The sequence below is a fragment of the Leucoraja erinacea genome, chromosome 18 (genome assembly GCF_028641065.1).
Source record: "Leucoraja erinacea ecotype New England chromosome 18, Leri_hhj_1, whole genome shotgun sequence".
Classification (NCBI taxonomy): Eukaryota; Metazoa; Chordata; class Chondrichthyes; order Rajiformes; family Rajidae; genus Leucoraja; species Leucoraja erinaceus.
Window position 1 is genome coordinate 23,383,931 of NC_073394.1, and position 12,189 is coordinate 23,396,119.

Here is a 12,189-nt window from a genome sequence, read left to right on the forward strand (position 1 = left end):
AAAATGTTATCTTGATGAAATTGATCACATTACTACAACACATCATTTGAAACACGTGTGGCTGATTGTTACCAGTTTTTTCGTATGCATGCAATTCCGTGGGCAAACATGCCAAGTGCCAATCATACCCATTTGAGGCAGAGTAGCAAAAGATCAGCAAGCCTTTAGGTGGGGAGATGAAAAAAGTTGAAGCAAGCCTTACCTCGTCCTCATGCATGCCTTGCATGGTTATTTATTTTGTTCTTAACACCAAACCCACCTCAACACTTGATCACAACCTCAACTGGGATTGGTTAACATTGCACAGGGAAGAAAATGGACATTGTATGTACTCTATCCAAATGACTGGCTATTTCCAACATGATATAATATGTCATTCAAGAATCTTCCAAAAAATCAAAGGTGTTTGATCTTAGCCACAAAACTAAGTCAATTAAAGGTGATCATAATATAAAATTTGCAAACTTAAAATGCAAAATCCTCTAAACAATCAACAACTTTGGGAAATGGCTAATGGTTCTTTGCCTCATACTTTTCAGTTGTTAGGAGGTCAGTTAAATAAAATAGGATAGCTAAAATATCAAAGCAAACTAGAAGATTGTTGGCTTCTTAGAGTACTTAAAATGTTTTTGTAAATCATCACAACAGGGATAGTTCAGTGTTTCACAAAATCATAGGCTGTGTTCAGAAAGCTGTTTGATCCAGGTGGTGAATGCCACATTGCAGAACTTGTCCGTTCTAAGTAACGTGGCTTCCTTTTGCTGAAGATGGCTTCGAGGTTGGGAGGTTCAATGACACAAAAGAGTTTGTCCAAGTTAAATGGATGATAAAACTGCATTATCAGTGCCTGCTTTAGTTCTTTACCTAATAGCAAGGAATAATATTCCATCAAAGTCATGGTATTCGAACATATGATACAAAAAAGCTGGAAAATTGTCTCAGATTGGAAATACAATCTACAAATGTAATACTTGTCAAAGCCTATACTTTACATAGTTATTTATCCATTTTTTTGATGGCAAAAAATGAACATTCTGCCAGTAAATGTTGAACCTCCAATTTGAGCAAAGTCTAAGGAACATAGGGGCAGCGCGCAGGATACAGGTGAGAGTGGTTAGCAAATACAAAGGTCATGACGGTCAGCAAAGGGGGAAGAAATGGATCGGATATGGCTACTGTGACATAAAAGGGGATACAGAGTAACTATGGGCTTATTCAAGTCTCGTTTGGGAACAGTGAAAGAGCCAAAATCTTGATGGAGGCAAATGGCAAGCAATTCTACCTTATAGGTATTTTTAGTGCGCCAGTTGAGATCTGGACACGCCCTTGGAATAGTCTATAAAAGTTAGATCAATGGAACCACTCCAGTTTCTATACATATCCTGTCTAATCTATGTGCTACTTTTAAACAACATTGTACATGATTATATGTATATGCACTGGTGAAAAGGAAGGGAAAATAGAGGTGGCATTTTAAAACAAGATGATCCTGACCCCTAAATTCCTATATAATTATATAGCTTGCAGTGTGCAAATATTCAATGAGCAAAAAAATTACTTTTCCTGGCAAGGATAAACTAAAATCATTAATCATTTGAAGAAGATGAATTAAGCTGTAAACCCCGTAATGGCCAAATACCACACATGTCAACAAGTGTTGTAGTGTAACAAATGAGTAAATGGGGGTGGGAAAAACAGATAATTTTCTCCCTACATATAAGAAAAATAAAAATCATAATGTGACTGACTAAAATCAGCTAATCGAGTAGAATTTAGACCCTATTAGATTTTTAAAACATTTACCATAGGGTTTCTAAAAGAGTCGAAGTGCTTGAAAAGACACTCACACCGATAGCCATATTTGATGGGGTTTTTTTTTTAAAGAGCCATGGACAACTTTCCCCAATAAATAAATAAATGTGGAAATACTGGCAAGATAAACTGAATGTTGTAGGCTCTCCATTTCAAGGTTGACAAAAAAAATGTTTTTTTCCAAATTATCTGAAAATAATGACCTACCGCTAGCCCAGGCAGGGATTGGTTTGCGTGGTATCCCCTCATCATCTGTCGAGTCATCGCTGTTCAAGTCCATTCCATAATTCTCCAGATTTATTTTGGGCAGCTTTACTTTGGAATAGCTAATGGGTGTCATAGTGTAAGATTCTGGCTTTGGAGGGCACTGAAAAACATATCATTGCATTAAACCTTAAATTATATTTCTCAAGAATTGGGCATCACATGCAAGCCTAGCATTTATTGCCCATTTCTAAATGTCATTGAACAGAATGGCTCATTGATATTTTGAGTAAATTTATGAATCAAATGTACAGAAAGTCCAGTGTCTCACAGACAGAATCAAGGATGGCATATTTACTCTCTGTAAAATATAATTGAAGTATGTGTTTTGTGTATAACTATTTGGCCATATTACTATTACATTTTTGTGAAATTTCTAGGATTAACAGCAACATTTAAACCCCACAGCTCTCTGATAGGATTTATAGCCTGATATCAGCATTGCCAGTCCTTGAGATTACTCCCCCAGCAATTTAGCAATTATTCCACCATTATACTCAGCATGTTCTTGCTGCAATTAAAACTCCAATTAAATTTAGAATATATATTATTTCACTACTCTTCTCCCAATCACGACAAATACCCACAACAGGGACAAATGGTATTTTAATTGACTGCTAGCAGGCATGACCAAATCTCCAATCAATCTCTGTAATGGGTTGCACTCAACCTCTTCAATGCATCCTTTACATGTGGTGGTGTTCGGTTCATCTCTTTACTGACAGTAGGGAACAGAAGGCGGGTAAAGGAGAAAGATATGCAAACAATTTTGTTTTTACATCTGGAGAACAGCAAAGATCCTTAAACCACAGGTGAACAGAATTAATTCAAATTGTGGTCAGAAGAGTTACACTGATAAACACTACAGATGACCTTCAGATCATGTAATGAGATGGGTATGCACCACAACACAGTTTCAGAGATTTGTATGTTCAGAAACGCATTTGATAAAGCACAGATCACAAAGCAAAGTCATTCTTATTAGGTTAACCTATGCACGATCAAGGTGCATCTTTCTGAAAATTGCACTGAATTAAAGTCACTTTAAAAACTTTGATCTATACAGAACTATAAGCCTGAGAGTGGCAGAAAATTAGGGTTTGATGCATTAAAGAATCGGCTTGGCTCTTTGGAAAAAAGGATTTAATTCATTCCACTTGACTTCCTCCCTTCTCATTATGTTTAAGAAGGAACTGCAGATGCTGGAAAATCGAAGATACACAAAAATGCTGGAGAAACTCAGCGGGTGCAGCAGCATCTATGGAGCGAAGGAAATAGGCAACGTTTCGGGCCGAAACATTGCCCATTTCCTTCGCTCTATTGATGCTGCTGCACCCGCTGAGTTTCTCCAGCATTTTTGTGTCCCCTCTCATTATGTTGGATTCACCAGTTTCCAAAAATTCTTCCATTCCCCATTGAAATCTGTCACCAGCAACATCTCAAATCATAACATGTTCTGTAATCTTGTTGCGTCATTTGCCACCTGTCTCATTCTGTATCAGTCAAAGCAAAAAAAATCTAAATTCCCCAGAAACACTTAACTATGTACAAGTATTCAGATGCAAGACTGCGGACTGCTTTCTTCATTTAGACTCAAGTGGGTTTCCAAAATTCAATAAGCATTTTAAACATAGCTCTGGAAATCTCACAAAGTTATCAAAATGGCAAGTGTTATTTCAACACCAACATGAAGGAGATGAATGGAATAATTATATCAATATTCACTTGGAGTTATGGCATACCCATTAATTTGCAGTAAGATGGTGAACAAATAACAAATCTACAGAATCCCCAATTACTAAAATACTCACATGCATCTCCATAGTTTTATCCAATATATATTTGTTGGATGCAATTTCTTGATCTTCAAGTTTATTTTCCTCATCTTGTTGATCATGCTCCAAATGCTCCCTTTGAGTTTGTCTCTTCAAACTCCAACTTTCTGCTTCTTCCAGTTGTGGTCCTTCCTACAAAGAGCATCAATGGATTATACCAATTAATCCTACATCAACATCTTGTGGTGGCCTGAGCCATTTTGGTATCGAACCGTCGATGGTCGGGCTCGAGCTCTCGCATGGACCGGGCGTGATCTGAGCCAACCAATCATGCGGTCAGTGGAGCGGGCCATTAGGCATTTGGAATTGGAAGGCGGCAGTTGGAATGCGAAGGATTGGCAGTTGGAGTGGAACTCGTGTGTGCTCACGAGCAACGGCACCGAAGTAATAATAAATTAACTTGATGTTTATTATTAAACAGAGTGTTTACACAACGCGTGGACCTCTGCAATCTATCAAATTGTATAGGAGTAGAGAGGTTCTTCTGCAGTTGGATAGGACTCTGGTGAGACCACATCTGGAGTATTGTGTACAGTTTTGGTCTCCTAATTTGAGGAAGGACATCCTTGTGATTGAGGCAGTGCAGCGTAGGTTCACAAGATTGATCCCTGGGATGGCGGGGCTTAAGAGGAAAGATTGAAAAGACTGGGCTTGTATTCACTGAAGTTTAGAAGGATGAAGGGGCATCTTATAGAAACATATAAAATTATAAAAGGATTGGACAAGCTAGATGCAGGAAAAATGTTCCCAATGTCGGGCAAGTCCAGAACCAGGGGCCACAGTCTTAGAATAAAGGGGAGGCCATTTAAGACTGAGGTGCGAAAAAAGGTTTTCACCCAGAGAGTTGTGAATTTGTGGAATTCCCAGCCACTGAGGGCAGTGGAGGCCAAATCACTGGATGGATTTAAGAGAGAGTTAGATAGAGCTCTAGGGGCTAGTGAAATCAAGGGATATGGGGAGAAGGCAGGCATGGGTTATTGATTGGGGATGATCAGCCATGATCGCAATGAATTGCGGTGCTGGCTCGAAGAGCCGAATGGCCTCCTGCTGCACCTATTTTCTATGTTTCTAAATTATCATCCTTAATCAGTATATATAAATTAACCTTATTCGGAGTCACAGTTATATATGCAGAAGCAGTTCCTTAAACCCAACTCATGCCCAACAAGATGTCTATCTGAGCAAGTCCCATTTGCCATTTTCTTATAATTTAAGATGCTAGTCCTAGTAACATCCTCATGAATAATTTTCACACCTTTCTTATAGGGAGGTTTCAGGGCAGTCGGGTCACGACACATGACCCGTACTGTTGCTACGCTACTCCAAATGGATTACACGCGAAGTACTGCAGGTAGGCACTTGCCATTGTTTCCAGCGTAGCGGGCCCGTTAAAACCCGCTGAAATTGTCCATTTTTGCGCAGTAAATAATTATGGAAATCGGGATAAGCGTGAGAGACATTTAGCCTACTTCAGAATTCCAAAAGTGAGGAGAAATGACGGTAGATAGAAGCGGGAACTGAAGGGGACAACAACAGACAGAGTGCTTAGCGAACATTGGCCGTTAGCTCACTGCATTTCGCGTTTGCTCACTGCATTTCATCAACTAAGGCATTATTTGTGTTTTTTCTTGATTCCTTTGGCATCTAAAAAGTTTCAGAAGTGATAAATCTGGCTGTAATTTTTTTAAATCGCCCATGGTTCTCGTGGGTTTTTACATACTGAAGAAAAAAATTACAGCCAGATTTATCACTTCTGAGAATTTTTAGATACCAAAGGAATCAAGAAAAAACACAAATAATGCCTTACTTGATGAAATGCAGTGAGCAAACGCGATAATTCCCAATATTTTCAATGTTTACCAAGCACTTTAGCTGCTGTGGTCCCTTCAGTTCTCGCTTTTCTATACCTTCATTTCGCTTCACTTTTGGAATTCTGAAGTTAGGTACATGTCTCTCACACTTACCCCGACTCCCACGTTTTTTTTCAGCGCAAAATTTCAACATTTTGGCGGTTTTTAACAGGTAGGAAAGTACGCGTTTCTAGCATTAATAACATATACCGGAAGTGACGGATGTCTTCCAGTTGGATTTAGCGGCTCCTTGCGTCGAGCCCTATGACCCAATGACCTTCCGTGCAACCACCCTATTGTTCAGCAATCAGATCCATGCACCACACTCCAAGGGCAGTCTCTTGTACAGTTGTAACATGACATCCCAACTACTGTAGTTAATGCACTAACCAATAAAAGCAAGCATATCAAATGCCTTTATCACCATCCTGCATACCTGTGTCACCACCTTCAGGGAACCATGTTCCCCTCAGTCTCTCCATTCTACAGCATTCTCCAGGTCACTGCTATTTGAGGACCTTGCACAATGCCCTGATTTATTTACCAAAATACATCACTTTACAGTTTTAATTTAGTTTAGAGATACAGCGCGGAAACAGGCTCTTCGGCCCATCGGGTCCGCGCCGACCAGCGAGGAACCGCACATTAACACTATCCTCCACACACTAGGGATAATTTTTACCTTTACCAAGCCAATTAACCTACAAACCTGTACGTCTTTGGAGTGTGGGAGGAAAACGAAGATCTTGGAGAAACACAGGTCGCGGGGAGAAGGTACAAACTCCATACAGACAGCACGTGTAGTCAGGATTGAACCCCGGTCTCCGGCGCTGCAATCGCTGTAAGGCAGCAACTCTACCATTGCATCACTGTGCCACCCACTCGTCATAGTCACGTTTCCATCAGCCATTCCTTGACCCACTTCATTAAGATCCTGTTGTAATCTAGGCAACATTCTCTGTCCACTACACCACCAATGTTGGTGTTGTAGCGACACCTGGTGGTGGCTTTGGTTAGTCAAACCCTCAGATTGGTTGCACCGATCACGTGGGCGCGGGGGGGGGGGGGTGAATTTTGCGCACTTTTTACCGAGTTGTATCAGTCTAGCACCACACTTTGCATCAAAAGATTCAGTAGATAAAGTAGGAGTAGCATTTATTGTACCAGAATTTCACATCAAAGTAGGGAAGAGGATCAATAATGAAGTCTCAGTATACACAGGTGAAATGATTGCAATATTGTTAGCGGTACAGTGGGTCGAGAATACCAGGCCTTTAAGGACAGTTATTTGTTCAAATTCAAGTTTAGCAATAAAGAGTTTACAGCACAGCCATTCAGACAGTAGACCAGACATTTTGATTGAAATACAACAAACACGATTCAGAATTCAAATGATGGGGCTTACAGTCATATTTTTATAGGTACCAGCACACATTGGCATTAAAGGAAACGAAATGGCAGATAAGGTAGCAAAAGAGGTAACAAAAAGAAGTAAGATTGATTTAAGCATTAACATAGGTAAAACTGAAATCAAAGACATTATTAAGCAAAGACTGAAGGAAAGATGGCAAAAGCAATGGGAGGAAGAGCGGAAAGGACGGTGGTTCTACAGAGTCCAGAGGAAAGTGGAAGAAATGAGATGTGCAGGAAAAAACAGAAAAGAGGAGACAGTAATTTCAAGAATCAGATTTGGACACACTGGTCTGAACAGTACACTTTTTATAATAGGCAAGCATAATACAGGCAGATGTGAATACTGTGGGCAAGAAGAGACAATAGAGCATGTCATTATACATTGTGAGAGGTATGAGGAAGAAAGAAGACAAATGAGTGAACGATTCAGAAAAGAAAAAGTACTATTTGATTTAATAGATATTTTACAAAAGAATTCATTTCAAATCCTAATGCTTTTTCTCAGGGTAACCAATTTGTTTGGAAAGATATAGGTTATTAGTATATAAGTTATAATGTTATTTGATCCACACTCCATACCAGTTGGTGGCGGTAATGCACTAAAAAGATGTTTGCCAACCGCCAAAAAAAAAACTCCATAGAAGAAGAGGAAGAAGTAGCACCACACTTGTGGAAGTAGCATCGTGTTTCTGGCTGTCTTACCGACCCGAGTTAATTCATTGTTTTACCGTTGCAAAATAAAGCAACTTAAATTCACTCACTGTCTCGACTTGCCAAAGTGTCATCAGCAAACTTAGTAACAATGTTAACGACATGGTCATCAAGGAAGTAAAACATTGAACTGTTCAGGGTAAGATTCCTTACCAATTCTCTGTCTTTCAATCTCTCGGAAAGTCGTTCCTTTTCTGGGCAATCCTGTAATGCAGTTTCCTCCCACGTTGTCTGCTCTAACTTTTGCTGTAAGTGGAGGAACCTCGATTTTGCAAGAAATTCATGTTCCCTTTTTCAAAAAAAAGTTAGCAATTTAATTTAAATTACTTACATACATTCGGCTGACATTACAATTATCAGTGGTTTACTATTATTGAATTCCAATGTTGGAAGTTTTACACATTTTGATTCTATTAAAAGGTGCACAGGTATTGAAAATAGTTTACTTTTTAAAAATAAAAATTGAGGAGGAGGGGGGGAGAGGAGGAGCGGAGGGGAGAGGAGGAGGGGGGAGAGGAGGAGGGGTGAGAGGAGGAGGGGAGGGAGAGGAGGAGGGGGGAGAGGAGGAGGGGGAAGATGAGGAGGGAGGAGAGGGACCCGACCAGAGATGGACCTGAGAGCTCTAGTACAGGGCCCGACTTGCTCGTTCTCCAGGCATTTCGGACTCCAGGGGTTAATCTATCGGAATATGTTAAAATTTTACCGTTAGCGCGTCGTTTTTTCAAGAAGATGTGATTATGCACACACACATCCAAGATTAGAGATTTATAGTTATAATAAAGATAAGGATATAGATAGATTACTCACTATTCTCCCCACCTGTGTATAGTCGTTTCCTTGTGAAAATACATTGCAGGAACCTTTCAGTCATCATAACACCTGACCCTCACTGCTGAGACGACAACTGATTAAACTTGTCACTTGAATATCATCAATTTAACTATTTAAATGTCCAAATACCTTAATCCACATGGATTACAAAGAATTATTTCTGATTCTCTCCTCAGAAACAATAGGTAGTTAGACGACATTGACTTCAATTCCTTGCTTCTCTGACTAACATACTTCAATTTACTAAGGCAGGCAGAATATTTCATTGGCCAATACATAAAATACAAGACCACTAATCAGACCCCAGCTGGAGCATGCAGTTGAGCTGCTTGATCTAGAGTTTGAGAGGATTTTGCATTAAAACACTTCCTGGGAAAATGAGGAAACATAATGTAAGCAGCTATGACAATACTGCTACATACCTCTCTGCCAGGAAGCTCTCCTGTTCCATTCTTTCCCACTCCTTGCCTGCAGCCAAATGTAAATCATGCTGTTGTTTTCTCTCTGGTTCAACTGTCCACTGTTCTTCAGCCAGCCTACATTGCTGCTGCAGTTCATCTTGCTGTCTGTGTTGCAGTTTTTCTCCCTGTGTGAATAAGCACCTATTAAAAGCCATTATCCATCAACTGTTCTTAGCATTTCAAATTTTGAAGTAGTTAATACTTCTGCGAGATCAAAGAGTTGACCAAGTGTTGATCACAGGATTAAAATTATAACCACACAAGGTCTACTTCCAAATGTTGCATTATAAAATGACTGAAACAATCAGTTCAGAATCTCGCAAATAAAAAAAAATCTACAACATGAACAACTTGCTAATGTTCAAAATTGCGTCAGGATGAAAGCAAGTCGGCATGGATGAGTGTGATGTACCGCAAAGAAAGTAGCTAACGGTTTGTGATACAAGTATACCAGTAGGACATTTAAACAAGGGGGTATCAGAAAGAAATTTAAGTTACTTTTGCCTTAAATGTAGTTAAATGTTGAGTAAATAAAAAACAATAAATGCATTAGATGAAAACCCAAAATTCAGGAGATGGGTGGGTATGGCTAACTGGAAATTTAGTCATTAAGGAAATAACTTAAAGGGAGGGCTGTTTGTCCCAACATTATTATGTTTCTCCCATACATGCAGAATTTTAAGATAGATGCTCAATGTAATAAATGGGGATTTCCAATTATTTTGTCAAGATCAATAAAACTAGACCGAGATTGCATCAGTCACTTCATTTGTCACAATAATAAGACAAAGATGATTGTATGAAATATTTGAATATAATAAGATTCCATGAAACAACACACTAAGTATTTAATGGAATGGGGTGAGATGAAATAAGTTATTTCTACTTAGGCATGTATAAAAAAGGGTAATTAAACTAAATAATAGAAATAGTCAGCATATGAAGCATTATCTGTGGAAAGAAACAGGGTCAAATCTTTCATCAGAATAAACATTTATATTGCTGTTAGACCTGTTCAATTTTTTCAGTATTTTGCAATTTTATTTCAGACTTTTTACCAACTGCAGTTTTTTGATGGCAGGAAATAAATGAGAGCATGGCCAGGATGGGCTGGGTTATTGATGATGCTGGCTGTCTTTTTGAGGCAATGCCTCTTATTGATCCCCGTGGTGGGGAGGTCACTACCCCTGATGGACCGGGCACTGTCTACAACTTTTTGTAATTTTCTTTCCTGAGCCTTCGAGTTGTTGAACCAGGCCACGATGCAGTCAGTGAATGTGTTCTCTACCCAAACGTACACCTGAAGTTCAAGCGAGTATTCAACAACATACCAAATCTCCTCATTTTTCTAAGAAGAGGTGTTGATAGGCTCTGTTTATGATTGCAACAATGTGCTGAGCCCAGGACATATCTTCAGTGATATGCACACCCAGGAACATTAAGTTGTTGACTCTCTCCACTGTCGACCCATTGAAGAAGACAGGTTCATGGATCCTCTGCTTCCTTCTTCTGAAGTCAACAATCAACTCCTTGGTCTTGCTTATGTTGAGAGCAAGATTGCTTTCTGGGCACTATTCAATCAGAAGATTGATCTCCCTCCTACACTTTGAATTATTAGTATTCGCAGTTGTCCATTAATAGTGATGTAATCGGCAAATTTAAAGATGGAGTTGGAACTGTGTCTGGCTGCACAGTCAAGGGAAAAGAGTAAGTAGAGCAGTGGACTGAGCACCAAAATCACATCTCCTATTGTGATAGTAGACAAAGTGGAATGGATGCAGGTTCTTGATAAAGTAGAAGTTGACGTGTACCATAACCATCCTCTCGAAGCACTTCATCACCAAAGACATTAGTGCCACTAGTTGACAGTCATTGAGGCATGTCACCTTACTGTTCTTGGGCACCAGTATTATCAATACCCTTTTAAAGGTGGGAACATCAGACCTTAGTAGTGGGATGTTGAAGATTTCCACCAAGACTTCAGTTGGTCTAAGCAGCTTTTGAGAAAGCGGCCAGGTACAATATCAGGTCATGACACTTTTCAAAGGTTCACCATCCTGAAGGGTCTGCGGGCGTTGGCCTCAGTGACTGAGATTACCATGCCACCAGGGGCTATGGCAACCCAAGAAGGCACGTCAGTATTCTTCCTTTTGAAAACTGTGCAAAATGGATTGAGCCAATTCAGGAGCTCCACAATTCCATCAATTTGTGTCATCTGCAAGTCGTATGAAGAGAAATTAATTAGTGAACATAAACGGTTTGTGAAGCAATATTACCTGTAGCAATCTCTGTTTTCTGTCATCCTCTTGCCACCTTTGAGACTCTCCTGTTATCTTCTTAACAGTTTGTTTCTTTTTTGCACTCTCTTCAGCAAAATGTTCCTCATGCAACTGCAACAAGATACAAAATGTTACATTAGCTCCTCGAGGTGACTAAAATTCAACAGAAGAATACAATTATACTGGCCCACCTGTTCAGCATTTGGATTACTTGCAAAATACTAAGTTTAGGCAGAACCATATTTCCCCCTAACTTTCTTCTTCACATCTAATTACAATAGAAATACAAGTTGCAAATTAAACTACGTACAGGCAGGCCTCTGGGATTCTAAAATACCTTTTCACTCTTATAAGTTCGAAAATGATTTTGTTCAATGTTACTTTTCTTCTTTGCTTCTTGCTGCTCAACTCGCGGACAAGCTTCAATAACATGTTTCAGCCGTAACTCCCGCTTTCTGAGGGGGAAAATATTGAACTCAGAACTTTGTGGAAAAGTGTGCTGTAAAGCAGCAACACAATTCCTACTTTATAACTTAAATTAAGCATTTAAACAATCAAGGTACTCCACATACAAAAGATAGCGATTCCAGCAGGAATTGTGAATCATTGGTTTGCTTTAGTCAAAGAAAATTAGCAAGGACAACAATTTTTGTGGTGATAACTACAAGATCAAGATAAGCGATTTCTGAGGGTAAAATGGGAACAGGGGGAAAAGAACGTGCCCATAATTAGA

General features: G+C 39.4%; 1 protein-coding gene and 1 long non-coding RNA gene across 2 annotated transcripts; both read right to left on the bottom strand.

Moving 5' to 3' along the window:
- Positions 1 to 227: 227 nt before the first annotated feature.
- Positions 228 to 8,543, bottom strand: LOC129706004 (inner centromere protein B-like). The gene is made up of 5 exons (XM_055649974.1): positions 8,515 to 8,543; positions 8,039 to 8,174; positions 3,888 to 4,043; positions 2,020 to 2,179; positions 228 to 864 (listed from the first exon to the last, which is right to left on the bottom strand). Exons 1-5 carry the CDS (start codon positions 8,541 to 8,543, stop codon positions 656 to 658), a joined length of 690 nt encoding a protein of 229 aa, XP_055505949.1. The 3' UTR covers positions 228 to 655.
- Positions 8,544 to 8,672: 129 nt separating this feature from the next.
- On the bottom strand, positions 8,673 to 11,911 carry LOC129705782 (uncharacterized). Its single transcript, XR_008724963.1, has 3 exons — positions 11,794 to 11,911; positions 11,454 to 11,567; positions 8,673 to 9,302 (listed from the first exon to the last, which is right to left on the bottom strand). It is a non-coding gene; the product is annotated as an uncharacterized LOC129705782 (long non-coding RNA).
- Positions 11,912 to 12,189: the final 278 nt, after the last annotated feature.

Bases quoted from the DNA above. Each gene is read 5' to 3' on its own strand.
- LOC129706004 (XM_055649974.1), bottom strand. From the start codon at position 8,543: ATGCCTGGAGAACGAGCAAGTCGGGCCCT. The intron at 2,180-3,887 runs GTGAGTATTTTA...TATGTTTTTCAG, and splicing joins ATAAAACTATGGAGATGCAT to TGCCCTCCAAAGCCAGAATC. The intron at 865-2,019 runs GTAGGTCATTAT...CCTTGCTATTAG, and splicing joins AATCCCTGCCTGGGCTAGCG to GTAAAGAACTAAAGCAGGCA.